At 39.6% G+C, this 21,681-nt stretch overlaps 1 protein-coding gene and 1 long non-coding RNA gene across 2 annotated transcripts in view; both read left to right on the top strand.

The window, feature by feature from the left end:
* The window catches only part of LOC145552894 (uncharacterized), a 262,036-nt gene that overhangs the window by 92,140 nt on the left and 148,215 nt on the right, over positions 1-21,681 (top strand). The gene's annotated exons all lie outside the window — the stretch shown is intronic.
* On the top strand, positions 6,395-7,933 carry LOC108166562 (nuclear factor 7, brain-like). The gene has a single exon (XM_081610968.1). The coding sequence runs from the start codon at positions 6,509-6,511 to the stop codon at positions 7,931-7,933; it is 1,425 nt and encodes a 474-aa protein (XP_081467094.1). The 5' UTR covers positions 6,395-6,508.

Here is a 21,681-nt window from a genome sequence, read left to right as displayed (position 1 = left end):
TGTCAGTGCTGTAACGTTTAGATTAGCTGTTCTCAACGTGGGCGGTACCGCCCCCCAGGGGGCGTTCAGAGGGCGGCAGGCGGCGCTGGCGGACATTTTAACAAAAGGGGGGAGCTGGGATGCCTTTGGGGGGCGTTTAGTCGAAGGTAAACTTTACACCTTAAATCCACAACAATACCAGTTTAGACTTTGAGCAACTTGGTAAAATTGTATTGTGTAACATTAAACCATGCTTGGCTACAACTGTATCGATGGCAGCTCTTCTTCTATTTAGTGTTTGTAGCTTCATGGCGCAGCTCTTCTCCTGCTAGTAGCTTCACCATCAGTTCAGCGTTACACCGGCTGATGACGCTGCTGTGATTCACTTTGTCTGGTATTTATGTAGGCTACATATGTTTTGGCAGTTCTGTGATCATGTCAAAGCAGCAATTTATATTAAAAAGTGTTTTATTTCCGTTTGAAAGCTGCCCGCTACCATGGACGAACAACAGAAAATCGCTCTTATAAACATGTAATTACTAAAATCACGATACCCTCACTTTGTATCCCTCTGAAAAATGAACCCATTTCAATAAAGAAATAAAGAAATCCCTCCATGGGTGATACCACGATAGAGAGCGTTCATTTTATAGCGTTAACACCGGTGCTGTAAGTGGTCCGGTATGAAACGGGTTTGATAGAACAACACAGCACTTTTAAATTTCACGCCCCACGAAGGAGCGTAGAAACATACGCTCCTTCATGGTTATCTAAGTGTTAGATAACCGTTATTAGTAATTGTCAATTTACCATTCTCCAACTGTATTTAAAGAAACCAGTCTCCGATCGGAGAGTAAACCAGCTAGCAGCAGCTTTAGCCACAGTTAGGCAGCAGTGTATACATTTCCTGTCAGTGCTGTATTGTTAAAAGTTTCACTAAAATCACATCTTCCAACACTTTTGTTTAGAAAAGCATTTTAAATATTGATTTAAGCGCTATCTGCCAAATAATTTACATATTCTGATGTGATTCATAATTTCTCCATTCGTTTTGTTGTCCATCTTTCGCAACAGTAGCCGACCTAACAACCTACCATATCTGAGATGATCCTGTTCCTCTGTTCATGGCAGGTTCAGTCAATCAGCTGTGGGACATCTGCTGCCTAGTCAAATATCATGGCCTCTTGATTTAAAAGGACAAACCAGTACAGAGCCTCTCTGCTCCTGCAAGTCACACTTCTTGGACGAACACTCACTACTGCTAGCAGCTGTTAGAAATGAAATCTTTGTGTATCTATTCTGTAGTTAATATCTATATGTACAGTATCTATTAATAAATGAATTGATGTTGTGTAGAGTTCTGTAAATATTATTGTTAACAGCTTCTCTTGAGTTATCTACATATGTGCAACTTCCATCCATCCATCCATCTTCTCTACACCCTTGTCCCTCAGTGGGGTCAGGAGGGTTGCTGGTGCCTCTCCAGCTAACGTTCCGGGTGAGAGGTGGGGTCACCTGGACAGGTCGCCAGTCTGTCGCAGGGCAACACAGAGACCCACAGGACACACAACCATACACACACACACACACACACACACACACACACACACACACACTCACACCTAGGGGCAATTTGTAGAGGCCAATTAACCTGACATATGTGCAACTTTTACATTTAAATTGCTTCTTTTTGTAAATTTTACACATCTGACAACAAAGTATGTGCAGGAGAGGAAATGCTAAAATTAAAACTGCCATTGTGGAAAAGACATAAGGTTTGTGGCTGTTTCTTTAAAACATCTATTTAATAATTATATTAAACACTGTACATGGTTACTACATTACACAAACATAATTACTACAGTTAACAATTTAAGTCATTGATAGAGAAAATGTAGTTACAAAACACATACATTTTATTTCAACAGTATGTAATCAGGGTTTACAACTTAAGAAGACATCCATGTTGGGTCCTTTACGTGAGCCAGTCTGCAGTGAACTGGTGGATGACAGAGATGATGCTATACTGTAGTGAGCAGTGAGAAGCAGAAGTCCCACCATGTGATCCACAGGGTTTTCCCACCTGAGCACAAACTTCCCTTCCATAGATTACCTAATCGCTAATATCATTAAGTGAACCGATTGTATTTAATTTTAATACATTAAAAATGTGCCATTTTAATGAATAATGCCACAGATGAAGCATGTTTTTATTATGTTTACTCTGTAACATAATTTAGACTTAGATATGTGATTCTATCAGTGACGTGCGGTCAGGGGAGGCAACCTCTCATCATGGAAAAATAATATATAATATAAAATCATTTATATTGCTATTTTCACCCTGTGGTTTTGTACTATAAAGTATCTATTTTTTTACTTAGCTTAATCAATTCTGATTAGTTTTTCTTCAAAATTGCTGGATTTTCGCATTTTCCCATTCAAATGCTCAGAAGCGAAGCCAGTGAGGCAGCAGCGAGCTGAGCCTCACTTGGGATGGACCTTACCACAGGGGCCGCATTTCATTGGCTAATGCCCATTTTACATCACAGGGCAGCCATCACGTGCGTTACCGTCTCACAAACTCATGCTAATATACATTGTGGACTACCAGACCGACAGAAAGTTTTTGCGTCAGGACTCGAAAAAAATTGGTTCTCTGTCAGTGGGGTATCTGTACAGGCGATGTTGGGTATCCTGATCGTGTTTGTGGAACTAAAATTCAGATTTCCAAAATCTGAAACGGGAAGCCTTGCTTGGATCAAAGCTTGTGCATGACCGCATTTGCAGCTCAACCATCATAGAATCAATAAGAACAAAGGAGTGTCTGCTGGTGTAAGTATTATTGCTTTGCTTTCTTTGTGTTTAGTGAATGAAAAAAATAAAGTCAATAATAAACACATTCATTATGAAAACCTTTTAGCCAAATGCAGCATAATGGCAGTACCGATACAACTTCTACATCCTGAAGCCTGTCTGTTACAGTCTTGCGTTAGCTGAACAGATCAATATGCAATGTGTACCGTATCTGACATACATTAAAGATTTTATTTCACCTGAAAGGCTTTTTACTAAACTGTAATCGTGTTAGCTACGCTTGCTTTTACTAAACTGTAATTGTGTTAGCCACGCTAGCTTTTACTAAACTGTAATCGTGTTAGCCACGCTAGCACCGAGTACCGTGTATAAGTCCTAGACACATTCGAACCCTCAAAGCCATGAAGGTCTGACTTACCCAGCCTTGCAAGAACAATAGCCATCAGTGATCTTGTCCACAGCTATATTTATGCTGAGGGTGTGAGAATCTGCTGTTTTTCTCATCGACCAGTAGCATTTAGCTGTGACGCGGACAATGTTGGAGGCATCGCGTGGCTAAAACACCTTGATGTCGTCCAAAAAAGATGACATGAACTTGTTGGTTCCCTTGTCCATTGTCGTGGCTGATATTTTGTGAAAATCCGACAGAAAGGCTACACTAATCGACTCAGAAATACTGTGCAGAGAACGAAAAATGCCATGTTTAGACATTGGAGCTAAGCTGTTAATGTGAGACATGAAGTCACGTGGGTCTTTCGAGGGGCGTTTCTGGGCGGAGCTTGGTAAGGTCCATTGCGCAACCTCTCGCTAACTGCACTGGCTGCCATTATATGACACCATGTTCATCCTGTCTGTACGCCGGCAATAAAATGTCTAAGAAACATTTAATATATGGACTGATTTTCCATAATTTCACTTATGTATATAATGTACAGTGTTTTTTGTCACTAACTGTGTGTGTATCGTGTTTTGTGTGCGGAGGAGCAATAAGAAACGGCAGAGAACAGACTCGAGGTGAGGCAGGTAGTTTTCTTTCCTCATGGCAGGGGGCGCTCATGTTCCCCGATATTGTGACTGCACAACTGCAGAGTAAGACACAGTGAGCTAGCCATGGAGCTAGCCACACAGTAAATAAGTAAAGTACAGCGATATATTTGTTTTCTTCTCTCTTCCGACGTCAACATGAAAGACTTATTGCATGTCAGCTGAGATTTTTTTCTAGAATATTCAACTATTTTAATTCTGCAAAGAGCCCAATAAAGTGTGAAAATCATCCAAAGTGGTGTTTGTTTGGATGGAAAACGTTTCTCTGCGTTCACAGTCCTCCTGCTGGTATAAGTGACACACACACGCTCGAATGCACACACAGAGACTGGTCATCTGAGAAAGGTGACCAGTGTGTGTGTGTGTGTGTGTGTGTGTGTGTGTGTGTGTGTGTGTGTGTGTGTGTGTGTGTGACGCACACACACACGTTTGCGTGGCTATCTTTGTGGAGACTTTCTATTGACTTCCATTAATTTCTACAGCCTAAACCTTACCTTTACCCTTTTCCTAACCATACCTAACCCTAACCCTAACTCAATTCATACCTTAGTCCTAACTCTGACCCCTGATCCCTAAACAGGGACTAAGCTTCGGTCCCCACAAGGAGCAATTGGTCCCCACAATGCAGTATGTGTCAGGGAAATCGTCCCCACAAGGTATTACAAACGAACGCACACACGCACAAACACACACGCACACACACACACACACACGCACACACACAGACACACACGTCCTGTAACCCTGCATTCTGCTGATGCAGCAGTGCGTGTCTCGGTGAAAACACTTACTTGAACATCCAGGGCTGCACGGCGGCGGATCTTCCTCCTTTAAGGACCGAACCGACCGAACTACTGATGCGGAGACCTGATGTGCAGCACTAAGCACAGGCCAGATGGATGCTATCAGCTCTGTGCGTTGGTATATATGTTTTACCAGGACAAATAGTCAGAACACACACCACAGTAAAAGGACACTTTGTACTAACAGGACAGGAGATGTTCCGTGCTAATTTTGACAAAATTCTAAAAACGTACAATGGTTTCTTTTGGTTCTTTTCTCCATAAAACATCACTGAGAGGAAAACAAATTTACTTTTTAACTGAGTTTTTAACTTTTTGAAAGAGTTTGTAACTTGTTTAAAAATGTCAGAAAGCTCTTTACCAACTGAAAAAGAAATTTATATTCCAGTAAAAGATAAGCACAGAGTTCAACTGGAAGCTACAAAAAACCTGTTTTACTGGAAACATCGCTGATAGGAAAACAAAAGTATTTTAACTCAGTTGAATGGAGCTTAGACGCCATTACAGGCAGGAGATCTGAGCTGAAACATGAATGTTTACTAGAATTTAAAGAAAAAGCTGCAGAAACTTTGACTTAATGAGTTCTGTAACTGGAGCACATTTGTAGAAAATAGCAGAAAACACTGCTCTGTATTCCTGCTAATTTTGACAAAATTCTAAAAACGTACAATGATTGGTTCTTTTCTCCATAAAACTCTGTGTTCTCAGTGTGTTTATTTCTAGGTTTTTCTGTGTTTATTTAGATCTGAGTCCCTGTGTCATCCTGTGTCTTCCTCCCTTGATAGTTTCCCGGGTGTGTCTTGTTCATTGATTACCCTCCTTGTGTATTTAAAACCACCTGTGTTCTTTGTTCCTTGTCCGGTCCTCGTCTGTCGTCTATTGCTGTCTGATGTCAGTTTCCCTGTGCTGCCCGAGTTTTTGGATTCAATTCATCATCTTATCATGTCAACCTGGATTCACCTGCATTTCTCTTCACCACCTCAGCACCACATCATGTAACCTTTGTGGATTCTGACATGTAAAATGTGCTATAAATGAAGTTTACGTAGTTACTTTAAATATGACAAGTTTCCTCTGTTGAAATAATGAATCAACATCACAGGTTTAAAAGGTTTAAATTATTTTTTGTAAATATTTTTTCTGTGAATATGTGATAAATGCCTGAAAGGATAAACTTTGTTCTCTGCTCACATATTTATCTTAACTGACTCTATGTAAAAAGCAGGATGCAAGAATCACATTTATGATGAAAATGATTCAGAAACCTGATGGTTTTATCAGTGATTAATAAAACTGAATAACCTGCTAAATATTACAAGCAAAAAAACATTAATTACAAATTATCTAAACAAGGTTTGTTGAAAATAACCAGCAGAGTACATTCAATTTGATATTATCAGAGAATATCTTTGAAGTTGGGTCAGAACATTTTTTCATCTTCAGTTGAAAAGATGAAAAAATGTTCAACTATTTTTGCTGAATTTAATGCAATGAACAACTCAAGTGCTAATCTCCGTATTTACTGTTTGTATTGTTTCAACAAGTGATTTGTGTTCCTTTTTGAGCTTTAGAATTGAAAAGCAATGTGATTATTAAAATGTCAGAAAACTCTTTACCAACTGAAAAGAAAAATATATTCCAGTAAAAGATAAGCCCAGAGTTCACCTGGAAGTTACACAGCAACCCGTTTTACTGGAAACGTCACTGAGAGGAAAACAAAAGTATTTTAACTGAGCTGAACGGAGCTGAGACGCCATTACAGGGTGGAGATCTGAGCTGAAACACGAATGTTTACTGGAATCTAAAGAAAAATCTGAAGAAACTTTGACCTGGTGAGTTCTGGTTCTGGAGGATTTCAGAACAAAATGGCTGAAAACACTGCTCTGTTTGAACGATACCTGAGCTGCCATGTTTGTTCAGAGACGTTCAGAGATCCTGTGTCTCTGAGCTGCAACCACAGCTTCTGTTCAAGCTGCCTGCAGAAATTCTGGGAACAAACTGGAAACAAGAACTGTCCCATCTGTAAAAGAAGATCTTCTAAGGAGGATCCACTTGTTAACTTCACTCTGAAGGAACTGGCTGATTCTTTCACTGGAAGACAGAAACCTGGATCATCAGAGACAGAAACAGGAGCAAAGCAGCTGATGGTCTGCAGGAAACACCAAGAAGACCCTAAACTGTTCTGTGAAGACGAGCAGAGAGCTGTGTGTCCTGTCTGTGACTTTTCTCTCCACCAGAGTCACAAAGTGGTTCCTGTTGAACAAGCAGTCAGAGATCTGAAGGAGCAGCTGGAATCGGACTTAAAGTCTCTGCAGGACAAGAGGAAGAAACACAAACAAGTGGAGAAAACATACGATGATGTGGTTCAACACTCCAAGAAGCAGCTGCTGTCCACAGAGAGACAGATCAGAGCAGAGTTCAACAAGCTCCACCAGTTCCTGAGAGAGGAAGAGGAGTCCAGACTGGCAGCTCTGAGGGAGGAAGAGGAGCAGAAGAGGAAGACTATCATGGGAGAGATGAAGAGGATTGAGGAGCAGATCTCCTCTCTGTCAGACAGCATCTCTGCTGTGGAAGAAGAGCTGCAGAAAGACAACGTGTCGTTCCTCAGCAGCTATAAAGCCACTCAGAGCAGAGCCAGAGGTCAGAGGTCACTGCCAGACCCACAGCTGGTCTCAGGAGCTCTGATAGATGTGGCCAAACACCTGGGCAACCTGTCCTTCAGAGTCTGGGAGAAGATGAAGGACCAGGTGAAGTTCAGCCCCGTCATTCTGGACCCAAACACAGCGAACGGTTGGATCCACCTGTCTGATGATCTGACCAGAGTGAAACGTGGAGACACATGGCAGCAACTTCCTGATAATCCAGAGAGAAACACAAGGTATACATGGGTATTTGGTTCTGAGGGCTTCAGCTCAGGGAAACACAGCTGGGAGGTGGAGGTGGGAGATCATCCTGGCTGGGATATCGGTTTGGTTAAAGAGTCTGTTGACAGGAAGGGAGAGATATGTGTTTCACCAGAATATGGAATCTGGTGTTTGCGGCATGGTGATGGAAAATACACTAATGGTGTTGGTAAAACTGTGTCAGTGAATCAGAGTCTCCAGAGGATCAGAGTCCAGCTGGACTATGACAGAGGGGAGGTTTCCTTCTACGACTCTGAAGACAAGAGTCACATCTACACTCACAGAGACACTTTCACTGAGAAACTATTCGCTTATTTAGCTGTTGGAAAAGCTGCTTATGCCAAAACATCTGAGATCAAAATCTGTCAACCTGAGATTTCTGTTTAAAGTTGTAATATTTAGTTCTCTGCATTATTTTGCATTTTTATTTTAGAGTTTCTGTTTGCAGTTAGACTAATATCCTATTAAGTTCTTAATGAATATCTTTGATTATTTAACGCTTTTAAACTTTTATTTGAAAATAAGAATCAAAATGGGTTACTAACACGCTAAATACAAAATTTAAACATTGGTTAATGTATCTGTTGTTAATTTAGTGGAATTTGTGTAAAATACATACATTTTATAATGTTTTGGTCTCAGTTTGGAATTTAGAATGAAATTTAGAAAATATTAAGGAAAACGTTTTTTAAACTTAATAAAATATTTGATTATCAATTTTCATTCAATTATTTTTCTCACTATTGGAAATTTCTTTATATTCTGTTAAATTAGGGTTTTTTCTAACTGTTTTTAAAAAGTGTTAATAGACATTCAGAAAGAACACAAATCTCAGATTTTTTAAGTGTTTTTTTTGTCATTTTTGTTTTTGTTTTAATGATTCAGTTTAGTGGGAAACCTCTTAAAATTAATATTAACATTCAAATTTTTCTGTTTTCTTCTCACTGATATGAGGATTTGTTTTCTATTCCTCACTATAAAACGTATTTTCATAACATTCAAACTGCTACTAAAAATCATTATTCTTTATTACTTTAAGAGTTTCTTTATTTCTTTGACACATTTACTGATTTTTTTGTTCAAGAAAAATTTAGTAATTCACTGAGCTTCAAACTCCAGTCAGAACGCAGTAAGTAGTTTTATTAGTCCAGTTACTATTCATAATGATTTAAAGCTTTAAAAATACAAAGGTTTTCTTTCCAGAAACATTTGACGAAATCTGTTTTCACCAGCTGAATTTTGATAAATGTATTTATCAAAATTGATCTGTAAACTGGTCCAGTTTACTTGTTCCTCACAGTAAACTGGACCAGAACCTGACCTGGGTCAGATGCTTCATGTTCTGGTCTCTGTGCAGAATGCAGAGATCCTGTAGATCATGGAGCTCAGACTGAAGGAAGTAAAGTTAGTTTACTGGGTCAAAGTTCAAATTCTGGTCATAAACAGGTTATAATACTGGTAAAAAATGCTACATTTATTTACCTGAAAACTTACTTCAGAGCTGGTTTAAGAACAGATAAAATCAGAATCATGAAGTTGTGGGTCTGTGACGGAAACCAACCAGTTGATGGATGAGTCCAGCCTCAGCGTTGAGAAAACATTAAGTCATTTTCTTTTCCTCGTGTGATGTCACTTCTGTAATGTTTTGTTTATTACCTCAGAAATCAGCAGATCGACAAAGAACAGTTATTTTTATGGAAAAAGCTACACCACCATTTGTCATGATGTGGTTGTGAGGTGGTGAGGGAGAACGCAGGCAGACCCAGGTTGACATGATGATAAATGAAGATTTAATTATGAAAACAGGTAACAAAATCCAAAACCTCAGTAAGTACAGGGGAACTGACAGCAACTGAGATAAAACATTAGACGACTCCGACAAGAACCCGATGAGGAGCAAAGGACACAGGTGGGTTTAAATACACAGGGAGAGTAACAAGGAACAAGACACACCTGGGAAACTGTCAAGGGGGAAGAGACAGGACGACACATGGACTCACAGGGAACAAAGCCAAAAATAAACACAAAAAACTCAAATCCTCATACCATTTATAGAGCTTTGGTTCTAGAATTGAACCAAAGCTCTAGAATTGCCACACATGAAGAAAACATTATTACTATATGTAATAAAACAATTATTCTTAGTAATATTATAATAATGATAGCAATACTAAACAGATAACTCGTTCTCTATTGGTTCACTCCAAATGTACAAACGGTGCAGCCTATTTTAGCCTCTTTGCTCGGCGGATCAACCACAACATTCAACAAATGGATCTCATGATCAACTGTTAAAATTACTGAAACATGTTTAGCATTTAATTAAATCTCTAAAAATTATTTAATAATACATGTGTAACAGTGTTTAGGATGTAGAATCCTACTTGCTTTATGTATCAGTGCAATGGGGAAATAGCGCCCCCTCTCTGTGTGGCTGTTTATGCTGCTGGCTCCTGTACTCAGTACCAGTCTGTGAAAGCTGCAGAAGAGGTGAGTTGCATTCTTTAGCATACAGTAGAAAAGTATTAGCAACAGATAAAACATAATTTTTATTAACTTAGATAATTCATGTGCTAAGTTAAAAGCTAACATAATGCTCTGCTGTAGTGAGCTGAATGAAGCTGAGCCGTTGCACTGAGTCAATCCCAATATGTTCAGGAAATAAACTGCCTGATCACCCAGAAACTCTGTATCTTCATTAAAAAACTACACAACACAGTCGAGGGATCACTTGGACCGGCCCGGTTCAGTGTAGTGAAGCAGAACCCAGTTACACATGTGCCTCCATGCAAAAGTGACAAAGACAACAGAGTTTCTAAAGTGATGAATCTGAGAAACTGGCAGAAAAATATATCAGTTTTCAAACTTATACGGATGAGCTTGAAAATAAAGAAAATCTGGCTGGGAACAAATTAAAGTTGTAGGATGAGGTGATTTTAGGAAATCAGGCTGGATAGTAAAATGTGAAGAAAAGAAGGGAAGCCCTCACAAATGAGAATCAAAAAGCCTGGACAAGAGAGAGAAAAAAACAGCCTTAAAAACCACCAAATGTATTTGTTAATATCAGTGTTTTAAATAAATAAAAATATTTAATAAGATTAATCACACTCTAGTGCTGTGATTAATCACAATTAATTACTATGCCTAACTTTTTTTATTTCTGATTTTTAACAAAACAATGAGCACCTTACATAGAAAGTCAAGTCATACTTGAGACAGTACTTTGGAGAATAAACAGACTGACTAATAAAAGAGAAAACAAGAACCAATAACAAAACACAAAAAAGAGCAATTATTCCTATAATTGCTGGATAAAAAGTAGATGACTAAAAAATAAACGGAGATAACAGAAAGTAAATACAATATAAATTAAACAGAAAACTAAAACGGGTCACTTAAAGGGCTCAATGTATACTGTGCTACTAAAATTGTTGTAAGACTTAGATAAAGGGTGCATGCCATTACAACTGGGAAGTAAGGGGAGCACCACTTATGGGGCCACATCAAGTGTCAAAGACCTAACATGGTCCAGAAACGGTGACCAGATTCTTGAAAATGTGATTTCAGAGCCTTTGACAGTTTGCCTAATTTTTTCCAGTTTTATGAACAAAATGGCATTTTTTATCCAATGAGAATGTGAGGGTGAGAGAGGATTCTTCCAATGCATCAGTATGAGACATCTAGCCTGTTAGCGTGAGGAAGGCCACAAGGTCAGCATGATGGGGAGGCAGTAACTGGTTTTTGGGGAGAACCCCAAATAAAGCAGTGAGTGGTGATGGGCAGTACTGTGGTCGAGGTGATTACAGAAAGTGAGTCAAAAATAGATTTTCAAAATTGAAATAGGGAGGAACAGGTCCAAAACATATAGCAGAGAGTGGCTGGGCCCAAACCACACTTCACACAGCTTGAATCCACATCTGGAAAGATTCGAGCCAGTTTGCTTTTGGACGACTTTACACTGAATAATTCTATGTTGGGCACAAATTGATGAGGTGTGAATGCGAATCGGCGCTTCTCCACAATCTTCCTCAAGGTCCGGTCATAATTTTTTGAGACAGGAATTTTGGGTTTTTATGAACTGTGTTACACTGAGAGGTGTAGTGTGGAAGGAAAACTCAGCAAATCTGGCTGTAGCATAAACAAAGGTGGTTTATTAGGCCTCCTTCAGCACAGCATCGTTCACAGACAAGACAAAATGGCATCTTTTCCATCAGTTTCCTAGCTTTCAGTCTCTCTCTCAAGACTCAGCCAGCAGTCTCTTTATATACTGTTGTCCCCGCCTTCTCAATTAACTGCCCAGCCAATCAAACTCCAGGCACACATGGCTCCTTCTATACAAGAGCTGGGTTTGAGGCGGGCCTCCTCCTTAGTAGGTTCCAAGATGGCCGCTAACAGGACACACCCAAAAGGTACCAAACATTTCACAGACAAAAAGATCACATACACACATTCTAGAAATTAAATTACAGAAAATCTTATTGCTTCTTAACAAGCTGTATGCCAAAATCCATCCATTTTCTTACACCCTTGTCCCTCAGTGGGGTCAGGAGGTGCTGGTGCCTCTCCAGCTAACGTTCCGGGCGAGAGGTGGGGTCACCTGGACAGGTCACCAGTCTGTTGCAGGGCAACACAGAGACACACAACCATGCACACACACACCTAGGGACAATTTGGAGAGGCCAATTAACCTGACAGTCATGTTTTTGGACTGTGGGAGGAAACCGGAGTACCTGGAGAAAACCCACCATGCACAGGGAGAACATGGAGACTCCATGCAGAAAGACCGGGAATTGAACCCAGAACCTTCTTGCTGCAAGGCAACAGCTCTACCAACTGCGCCACTGTGCAGCCCTATGCCAAAATCATTAGTATTAAAACAATAAAAGACCTGAAATATTTCAGTTGGTGAGCAATGAATCTACAATATATGACAGTTTCATTTTTATCATTACATCATGGAAAATAATGAACTTTATCACAATATGCTAATTTTTTGAGAAGGACCTGTATATCACTGGATCATAAAGTTGAATAAATGTTGTCACTATGAACTTAAAACTTTGTAATTATTGTGATTGGTAGATTTTATAAAAGTCATATAATGCTAAAATGTAGCATTATATGTGTAAAAAAACTGGACAAAGGAAAAAAAACAACACAATAAAGTGTACATTTTTAAGTAAATTTTAGTGTAAAATTAACTCCGTAAAAATAACAGTATTACTCTGAAGAGTGTAAACAAACAATAGTGTTAAATAATTTGACTCACTGACTTGTTGATTTTGACACTAAAATGAGTAAAATTAACTCTGAAAATTTGACACTGACTATAGAGTACATTTTACACTATTTTCGAGTGGGACCATATGTTATCTGAAACGGAGTTAAATTCAACTCTATAGGTGTTAAATTGACACTTCGTTTTTTACTGTGTGACATTTAAATATGAAATATTAACACATTGTGTTTACTTATTATACACATTGTTGGAGTTAAATTATTTATTTTCATTCTGCAGGAACATTTTAATTGGACATTTTAACAGTAATTGTGATTAATGGACCTGGAAGAGAAATGTATGTAGAACAAACTGAACTGGAAACATTTCATTAAATATAAGAGAGTCAGACTGATAATGAGCCACAGAGTTTAAAAAATGTAAAGCATTTAAAGCATCTAAAGGACCCAAGCTGCTGATCTGCAAACATCAGAAAACTGTTGTGAAGAGATGGAAAAGTAAATTTCAGCTCACTGTTTAAAGAATAAGATCCTAAAGCTGGTAAATTTAGGATAAGTTACAAGCTTTTGCTGCTCCTTGTGAGTCACATCACATTATACTGGCCGTATACGTATTTTGAATAATTCTTTGATATTTATTTAATTCAAGGAAAAACAGGCAGAAAGTCGACCTCATTCTGGTCATTTAAGTTACAGAATTTTATGCACAAACCTACTTTTGTTTAAATATAAACTGATGGAAATTGTTGCCTCATGGAATTGTTTTAAAGAAATTTGTTTCCATTGCTTTTCTTCCTGTCAGTCAAATAAATTAAATTAAATCTAAACCATTTGAATAGAAAAATTGGTTTCTGAATCAAATCATGATTCTAAAAATGGGAATCAAATCAAAAGACATTTAAATATTTGGATTTCTAAAACTGAACCTGCTTTCTGCTGCTTCAGTTTAAACGTTTTGTAAAAATATTCACGGTATTGAACTTTCTATCATAACAACCACACAGACATGTTTGATGTTTGACATCCATACTCTTATTAAAAAATAAACACAGTTTCACAGATTTCTGTTTTGGTATGTAGATGTTGGCTAAATAAATACATTTGGTAAATAAATGTTGGATCTGAGCTGATAGTTGGAAACTCCAACATGTTTGTCCGGTTCTGAGGTGAGCGCCTCTGGACTCGGAGCTTCGCTGTGTTTCCTGCAGCTGGACAGGAGCAGCAAAGATTCATCTGATCCTGAATTAGACGGAGCTGTAAATATTTGATGAGCTGCTGCTTGTTTCCTGCAGATCCAAGGGCGTCCAAGGTCAGAGCGCTCTGCAGTTCCTCCTGTTTCCACACACAGACGTTAGCAAACGTGAATCCTCTCACATTCTGACCGATGAGAGTTATCATCCACACACAAAAAAATAAATAGTTTACATCTGATTTATCCCTCGGTTTGTGTGGAAGCCATGAAGAAGAGTTCATGTGGCTGCACTTCCATCCATCCATTTTCTAACACTTGTCTCTTAGTGGGTAAGGAGGTGCTCCTGCCTCTCCAGCTAACGTTCGGGGCGAGACACGGGGTCACCTGGACAGGTTGCCAGTCTGTCGCAGGGCTAGCTGCGCTTCCATTAAATCTAAAATTACACAAATTTAAATTACAAAAATAAACTCCCTAAATGGGAACAAACCAGTTTAAAAAAACTCAAGTTTTGCAACTTTCATATAACTGTTTACATCCATCGCTGTCTTGATTTTTAATCACTTACTCCATGAACAAGTTTATTCATGTTAATTTCTTATTTAATGAAAACATCGCAATTGTCAAATTGCATTTTTTCAACATTAGCAGAAAGTTTTGAACACATTTCTGATGAAAACGCAGCCAATGAATATCTAAACTCCACAGGTTGGATTTCACATGCTAACATAATATATAATTTTTTAATTAGAAGTCTAATGAAATGTTAAATGACATAATTTTGTACTTTATTTTATTTAATAGGTAAATATGCACTAAATATATGCAGTTATAATCCTTTATTTTTACATGAAATCTCAGTTTATATTTCCCTTATTATATCCATTCATCGGGCTGCACAGTGGTGCAGTTGGTAGAGCTGTTGCCTTGCAGCAAGAAGGTTCTGGGTTCGATTCCCGGTCTTTCTGCATGGAGTCTCCATGTTCTCCCTGTGCATGGTGGGTTTTCTCCGGGTACTCTGGTTTCCTCCCACAGTCCAAAAACATGACTGTCAGGTTAAATGGCCTCTCCAAATTGTCCCTAGGTGTGAGTGTGTGTGTGTGTGTGTGTGTGTGTGTGTGTGTGTGTGCATGGTTGTGTGTCCTGTGTGTCTCTGTGTTGCCCTGCGACAGACTGGCGACCTGTCCAGGTGACCCCGCCTCTCACCCGGAACGTTAGCTGGAGAGGCACCAGCACCTCCTGACCCCATTAAGGGACATGGGTGAAAGAAAATGGATGGATGGATGTCCATTCATCCATCAGATATCAAAGCTTATAAAACCGTGTTAGTGAATTTGTTCAAATCCACAGAAATATTGTTATTTATAAACTGTCAGAGGTTTTAATTTGGCCACTAATTGAGCAGAATCTCCTTTCTGTTGGTAGAGAAACGTGACCGTACAGTGAAAATCAGCTCAGCAGGTTCCAGAGATGCACATGTGATTGAAAACAGAAGAGAGAAAAAACTCAAATCCTCCTGAAGCTGCTTCCAAATGACGAGTTTTTTATTTCTGGCAGCCATTAAGACAGGTAGCCTCACCTGGGAACAACCAGGCAGATAAATCACAGCCGGACAGATTTGTTCTGCAAACAAACCGCAGAGTGAGAAAGAGAAAGGATAAAATTAGAAAACGAGGATAACGAAGCTCTGCACGGAAGAAGCTGCTTTGCATTTGCTTCAGTGTTTGGTTTAAAAAGCTCAGCCTGCAGCTTCAGTTCAACCAGGCAGACAAACATCTGCAGCAGCAGAAAGGAGAACCTCATCTATATTTTAGAGCATTCAGCAACAAAAGGAGGCCAGAGGCTCCATGCAGACTTTCTGTCATTATTCATACTGAGATCTGAGTTGTTCATTGAAGCTGCAGGGATGAAGGTCTGAAGGATGAAAGCCGGGAGAGGATGATGAGAGACGTTTCAGTGGAGGACAGAGAGAATTAATCTGGTCAGAATCACAAGGTCAGGACCGGCGGGTCTGATTCCAGGACCCAGTTTGGGTCCAGCTCCACATGTTTAGGCCCCGACGATTTCCACGATGCAGAAAACACAGAATTTAATAGACAAAACGGAAACTACAATAAAAAGTGGAATTTCACAGAATTACCTGATAGCTGGGGGAAAAAAAGACTTTCTGTAGAGTTTTGGCCACTGCAGCTTCCGTACCCGCCGTTACTTCCAACACAGGCCTGGTTTCCATAACCATAAAGCTGTGAAAATTTAAAATTCAAAAATAAATTTGCTAAATGGAAACATGCACATTTGGAAAAACCTTGTTTTTTGATCAAAAGTGAGTCATGTTCATCTGTGCAGGTGAACATGACTCAACACCAAAACACCAAATGAGAGAGAATAAAACCAAACTGAGGTTCTGGTTATTACAGGAGGATGAACACTTTTACTGTGTGCAGGGTTTTGATGTGATACATATTTTGATGTTTAAAGTGTTTCTAAAAGAGAGATTTTCTTTTATCTTAAAAATTAGATTCTAATGTTTCACATGATTTAGTTCTTTAAAAATGAGGAGGAAACACATTTTAACACTTTGTAAAACCAAACGTCTGTTAAACTGCAGCAGTTTGTTTCATTTGAGATACACAATAACTGGAAATGTTGACGTCTAGCTAATGATGGTCTTTTTTTTTTACACCCTTCTGGTTAATAAATATGATCAAAATAAAAAAAATGGAATTCAGGAATATTTAATTTTATACGGCTCTAGATGTCAGACTGACGGCTCCAGGAAACAACAGAGGAGATCCTGGATGCTGAAGATAAATTTCTGGTCTGACATAAATCACAAATCCCTCACAGCTTTGAAAATGACGCTGGTGTGAAACCAAAGCAGAGGAGGAGTGGAGCTCAGCGGGTCGATACTGAGCGTTAAACATGAAATAAATGTCAGAAAACTCCAACAGGCTGAACAGCCAGATTCTGCTGCTGCTGGATTCATCCTCAGGTCAGCTGCTGATCTGATCTGTCTCAGCATCCAGTCTGAGTTTATGACAGGAAATGACTTTTTACAAAACAAGCAGGGCACAGAGTTGGTCTCTGCTGCAGCTTTTATTTCTTACACCTTCAGCTGATGTCGAGCTTTGACTACCTCACTGTGTTTAGATGCTAGCCAGGTTTCATGCTAGGCTACATGACGGTGGGGGATTTTCTCCATGGTTACCAATGACTATATGCAAACCTTCTCCATGATTCAATAGCTGATAGCATGTAAATTACATAAGAAGTATGAATGTTAAGCTTCTTACAAATTATTTGCTGCAAATCTGCAAACACACCAACAGCTGGAATCCTTATGATTGGCTGATGCTTTCCATCGCCGTCTTCTGTCCATCGCCGTCTTCTGTCCATCGCCGTCTTCTGTCCATCGCCGTCTTCTGTCCATCGCCGTCTTCTGTCCATCGCCGTCTTCTTTCCATCGCCGTCTTCTTTCCATCGCCGTCTTCTTTCCATCGCCGTCTTCTTTCCATCGCCGTCTTCTGTCCATCGCCGTCTTCTGTCCATCGCCGTCTTCTTTCCATCGCCGTCTTCTTTCCATCGCCGTCTTCTTTCCATCGCCGTCTTCTGTCCATCGCCGTCTTCTGTCCATCGCCGTCTTCTTTCCATCGCCGTCTTCTGTCCATCGCCGTCTTCTGTCCATCGCCGTCTTCTGTCCATCGCCGTCTTCTGTCCATCGCCGTCTTCTGTCCATCGCCGTCTTCTGTCCATCGCTGTCTTCTTTCCTCATCAAAGGTTTATAATAAAATAAAAGTTTGGTTTGCATCATTTTGTGATCCTGCTCAGCTCCTGGGACCATTTTTTCAGTGAGATCAACTAAATAAACACAATATTAGGCAACATATTGTCTGATTTTTGGCAGGTTTTATAGGAGTTAAAGCCCCATGCAGTGGGTCAATATGTTTCCTCCAAATCCTTTCCATGAATCTACCAGTTACTTTCCTCAGACTTAATGGTTACTTTTTGGTTATTTAAAAACTTTCATGAAGCCTGCAGTTTACAATATATATATTTGTAATTTGTTGGTTGCTTTGATAACTTATAGTGTGTTTTCTGGTGACCTGCCGGTCCATCATCAGATCGTCAGCAGGGTTTACGTCGTCTTCTCCTGGGATTCACCATAAATCACATTCCCGGACAGACCGGCTGTTTTCCAGGACACAGATTTTACTTCCCACTGATTGATGATCATCCCAGCCTGTAACTTTCTGCCACAGGAAGTGATGTGTGTTTAATTAACGTACAGCGATTTGGCGTTTCTTGATTAAAACTCTGGAGAATAAAAACATAAAGCATCATAAATGAACTGAGCCAGATGGAGCTGCTGACAGAGACACAGTTTTAATTTGATCAACCAGATGTTCTTCCCGTCTCATTGTGGTAGAGAAACCGTGACGGTTTGGTGTCAGGCGTCTCAGGCAGACGGAGACGCTCCTGTGGTTCAGTCTGGTTTCACCGTACCGAGCATTTCTGCTCTCAGGCAGCTGAAATTTACCTTTCATTATTAAAACTGAGCCTCTGCTCTGAGAAATGAATCGGGATCAGAACCGGTCTATGGACTTTAGAAGGTTCTGATCCCAGAGAACAGTCAGCTCCTGTCTGAAGACACATGAGGTTTGACTGGTTTGAAGGAGATTAAATGTTCAGATTGTTGTTTTATCTTTTAATGCAGAAACTAATGTGATTGTTAAAACACCAGACTGATCCTGGTTCAGTCTGACTGATGTAAACCGAACCGAGTCCAGGATGGTTCAGAAATCCTCCTGAAGTAAAAGATCAAACTCTCCCTATATAATTCATTATCTTTACAGTGAGATGGATCCAGTCTAGTTATGCTAGCATTAGCATGTGTCGTTATATGAACTGATCGATCATTGGGATTTTGTTGAACCTGCTCTCACTGTGACATAATTACATTTTCCCTTATGAACTGAACCTCCTGTGAGAACATTTATTACTAGAGTCTCAGTGTTTGACCAGAGCTGATAAAGGACAGTAAGAGAAGTCTGGAGTCTTCATTGCTTTAACGAATCTACAAAGTTGAACCCAACATGACAGAAAGTTAACGGATCAGATCCTAAACCTGTAAACTGGATCATTTTACAGTTATTGTGAAACGTTTATATCTGTCTTTATTGATGTCATGTTGAATGATCTCCACATAAAGATCCAGAGTCAACACAGCTCCAGTTATTCCAGCTGAAAACTAGAGATCAGGGTGAACTTTGACCTCAGCCTTCAGGTAAAGACAGTTCCAAAGTCGGCCTTCTGTCAGCTGAGGAACATTTCCAGGATCAGAGGACTGATGTTTGAGCATCAGAGAAACTCATCATGTGTTTATCTTCACAGGTCTGAATAAACAATCAATCCTCCAGCTGCAGCTGATCCAGAAAACTACAAAACAGCCGAAACACTGAGCTCCTTTAACTTCAGGCTGAAATCCCACCTGTTTACAGATTTGTTTGTTTCCATAAACTAACCTGCCTAAATGTTTGGAATAGGCCGTGTGCTTGTTAACCTGTTTCTCTAACATCAGCTCAGATGAGAGTTTAGTGTTGATGTGTGACGTTCATCAGGCTCATCATGGCTTCTGCTGCCATCTAGTGGCCGCAATAAGACGATCAGTGAAAACTGACGGTTAAAATAAAAAAACTTTTAAAAAAAACAAAAACAATTCAGATTTCAGTGGGTCAGGAAAACATAAAATCATAAAGATTTAGTAGTTGAGGCTGAACATCATGATGAGTTTAATAAAGCAGCTTCAGCTCCGTCAGACTGGATGAGGAACATCTGACTTTAAACCTGACTCTCAGTCAGATTTAGGTGGGCTTTGACTAGGCCAATCTAACACATCAACATGTTTTCACTGAGGTATGTCTGGCTGTATGTTTTTGGAACATTTTTTCTACTATAAAATTCAGAATAATTTTTTACGACTGAATTTTAGGATCAGAGTAAAGAAAAAATAAAAAAATAAAATTATGAAAACAAAGTCATAATACTACAAGAATAGATTTGAATGAAAATAAAGCTGTAATAAGACATTTTTATGACTTGAGTTTTTTAGTGTTATTCTTTGTCTTTTACTCTCAAATGAAACCTGAATAAATCCTTATTTTTCCAGGCGTCGTCTCTTTCTGCCTGTGTTTGTTTCCTCATCCTGACTCGACACTTTGACTCTTTGAGCTGAAAACGTTTCCTGGATGCCGGGAAGCTGCTCAGATTTGTGCAACGTTCAGAAACAGCCTTCAGTTTTTCTCTAACGCCTCTTTCAGGCGACGCTGCAGCTGCTGGTGGCTGAACACAGAACAGAAAACCAGTAACAAGCCAGTCAGTGTGAAACTGGGCAGGAGGTTTTCATGTGCAAAATATCTGTGAGAGGTTCTGTTTCAACAAGTTGCAAAGAATCTGGATACTTTGTTTTTGTTGCTGTGGAAGCAGCAGCCTGACATTTAGTTTGGACTTTTACCTCTGGATATAAAAAGAGTCTGGAAGACTGACGGGTCCAGTTCTGGAGAAAAGGGAGGGAGATGTGTCACATTTACAGAACCGCCTCACAGAGTTCCCGTTTTTCTGCTTCACTGGTAAAATTAAACGATCATCATCAAATTTAATGTCAGACAAAAATAACCTGAGAAAAATAAAAAAAATAAAGGGATAAATCTATCCAGATTAACAGATTATAACCCTGTTTGAAATTAATTATCCAATCTGGTGAAATGTGGATGTTTGTTAATCAGGATTAACTCTGAGTGGCATCAGGTGGTCAGGTCTGTTTTTTCTATTGCTGCTTCATTCACTCAGGTTTGAGTTTTTAATTCACTAAATGAACAAATAAACTGAGTATCTTTCAGATTCTGAAGCGAAGTTTTAAGCTGCACCACAGGAAGGAGCCGTTTGCTGAAGCCCGTGAGGAACTCGGGGAAATCCTCCTTTTCTTTATCTCTGATTAAACGAGAGCAAATCTTCAGCTTCATGATGCAGAAACAGGCTGAACAAACCATCAGCTCTGATATGCTGAGTTTGGTTTTCTCTGAGCATTTAAACGGGAGAAGAACCAGGTTTCCTCCTTCAACAGTTATTCTTTTTATAACCATCTAGACATGAACTTTAACCTTTGACCCACTAATGGATGCCGGTAGAGTCTCAGGTGGAGATCTATGGTTTGGTTTGGACGCTTCGGCTTTGGGATAAATTTCTCTCATCTCTCAGAGGAAGAGAGATGATGAGATTTTTCTCATCTCTCTTCCTCTGTAGAATGAAGGACTTCAGTTAGTCTGGAAATCCCAGCAGTTCGATTCTCTCAGGTCATTGCTGACGTCTTTCTGCCCTGGCATCGGGCTAACAGACACCTGTACTATCTGGAGCAGAAACCAGGTGTTTCTGTCATGTGTGGGGATGTTTAAGAGCTCAGGAACCTCGTAGAATACATGTTAAATGAAAAATTAAGAAAACTTACAGAACTCCAGCAGGCAGAGAACAACAGGGAATCATGGAAAGAGCCTGTGGAGAAGAAGAACCAAAAACTCTCTACACACTGGTGGAAAATGACCAGGAGCCACAGGAGCTAAAACAAAAAACTGAACTAAGGTCTGGTTTGAAAAGCAAATGTGAACAGTGGATCTGAGACCGCTCCAAAAGCAGGAAGTGGACTTCAGCCAAGGGC

The sequence above is a fragment of the Poecilia reticulata genome, chromosome 9, assembly GCF_904066995.2.
Source record: "Poecilia reticulata chromosome 9, P_reticulata-male-v2, whole genome shotgun sequence".
NCBI classification, from domain to species: domain Eukaryota; kingdom Metazoa; phylum Chordata; class Actinopteri; order Cyprinodontiformes; family Poeciliidae; genus Poecilia; species Poecilia reticulata.
This window is presented reverse-complemented; position numbering and strand designations above follow the sequence as displayed.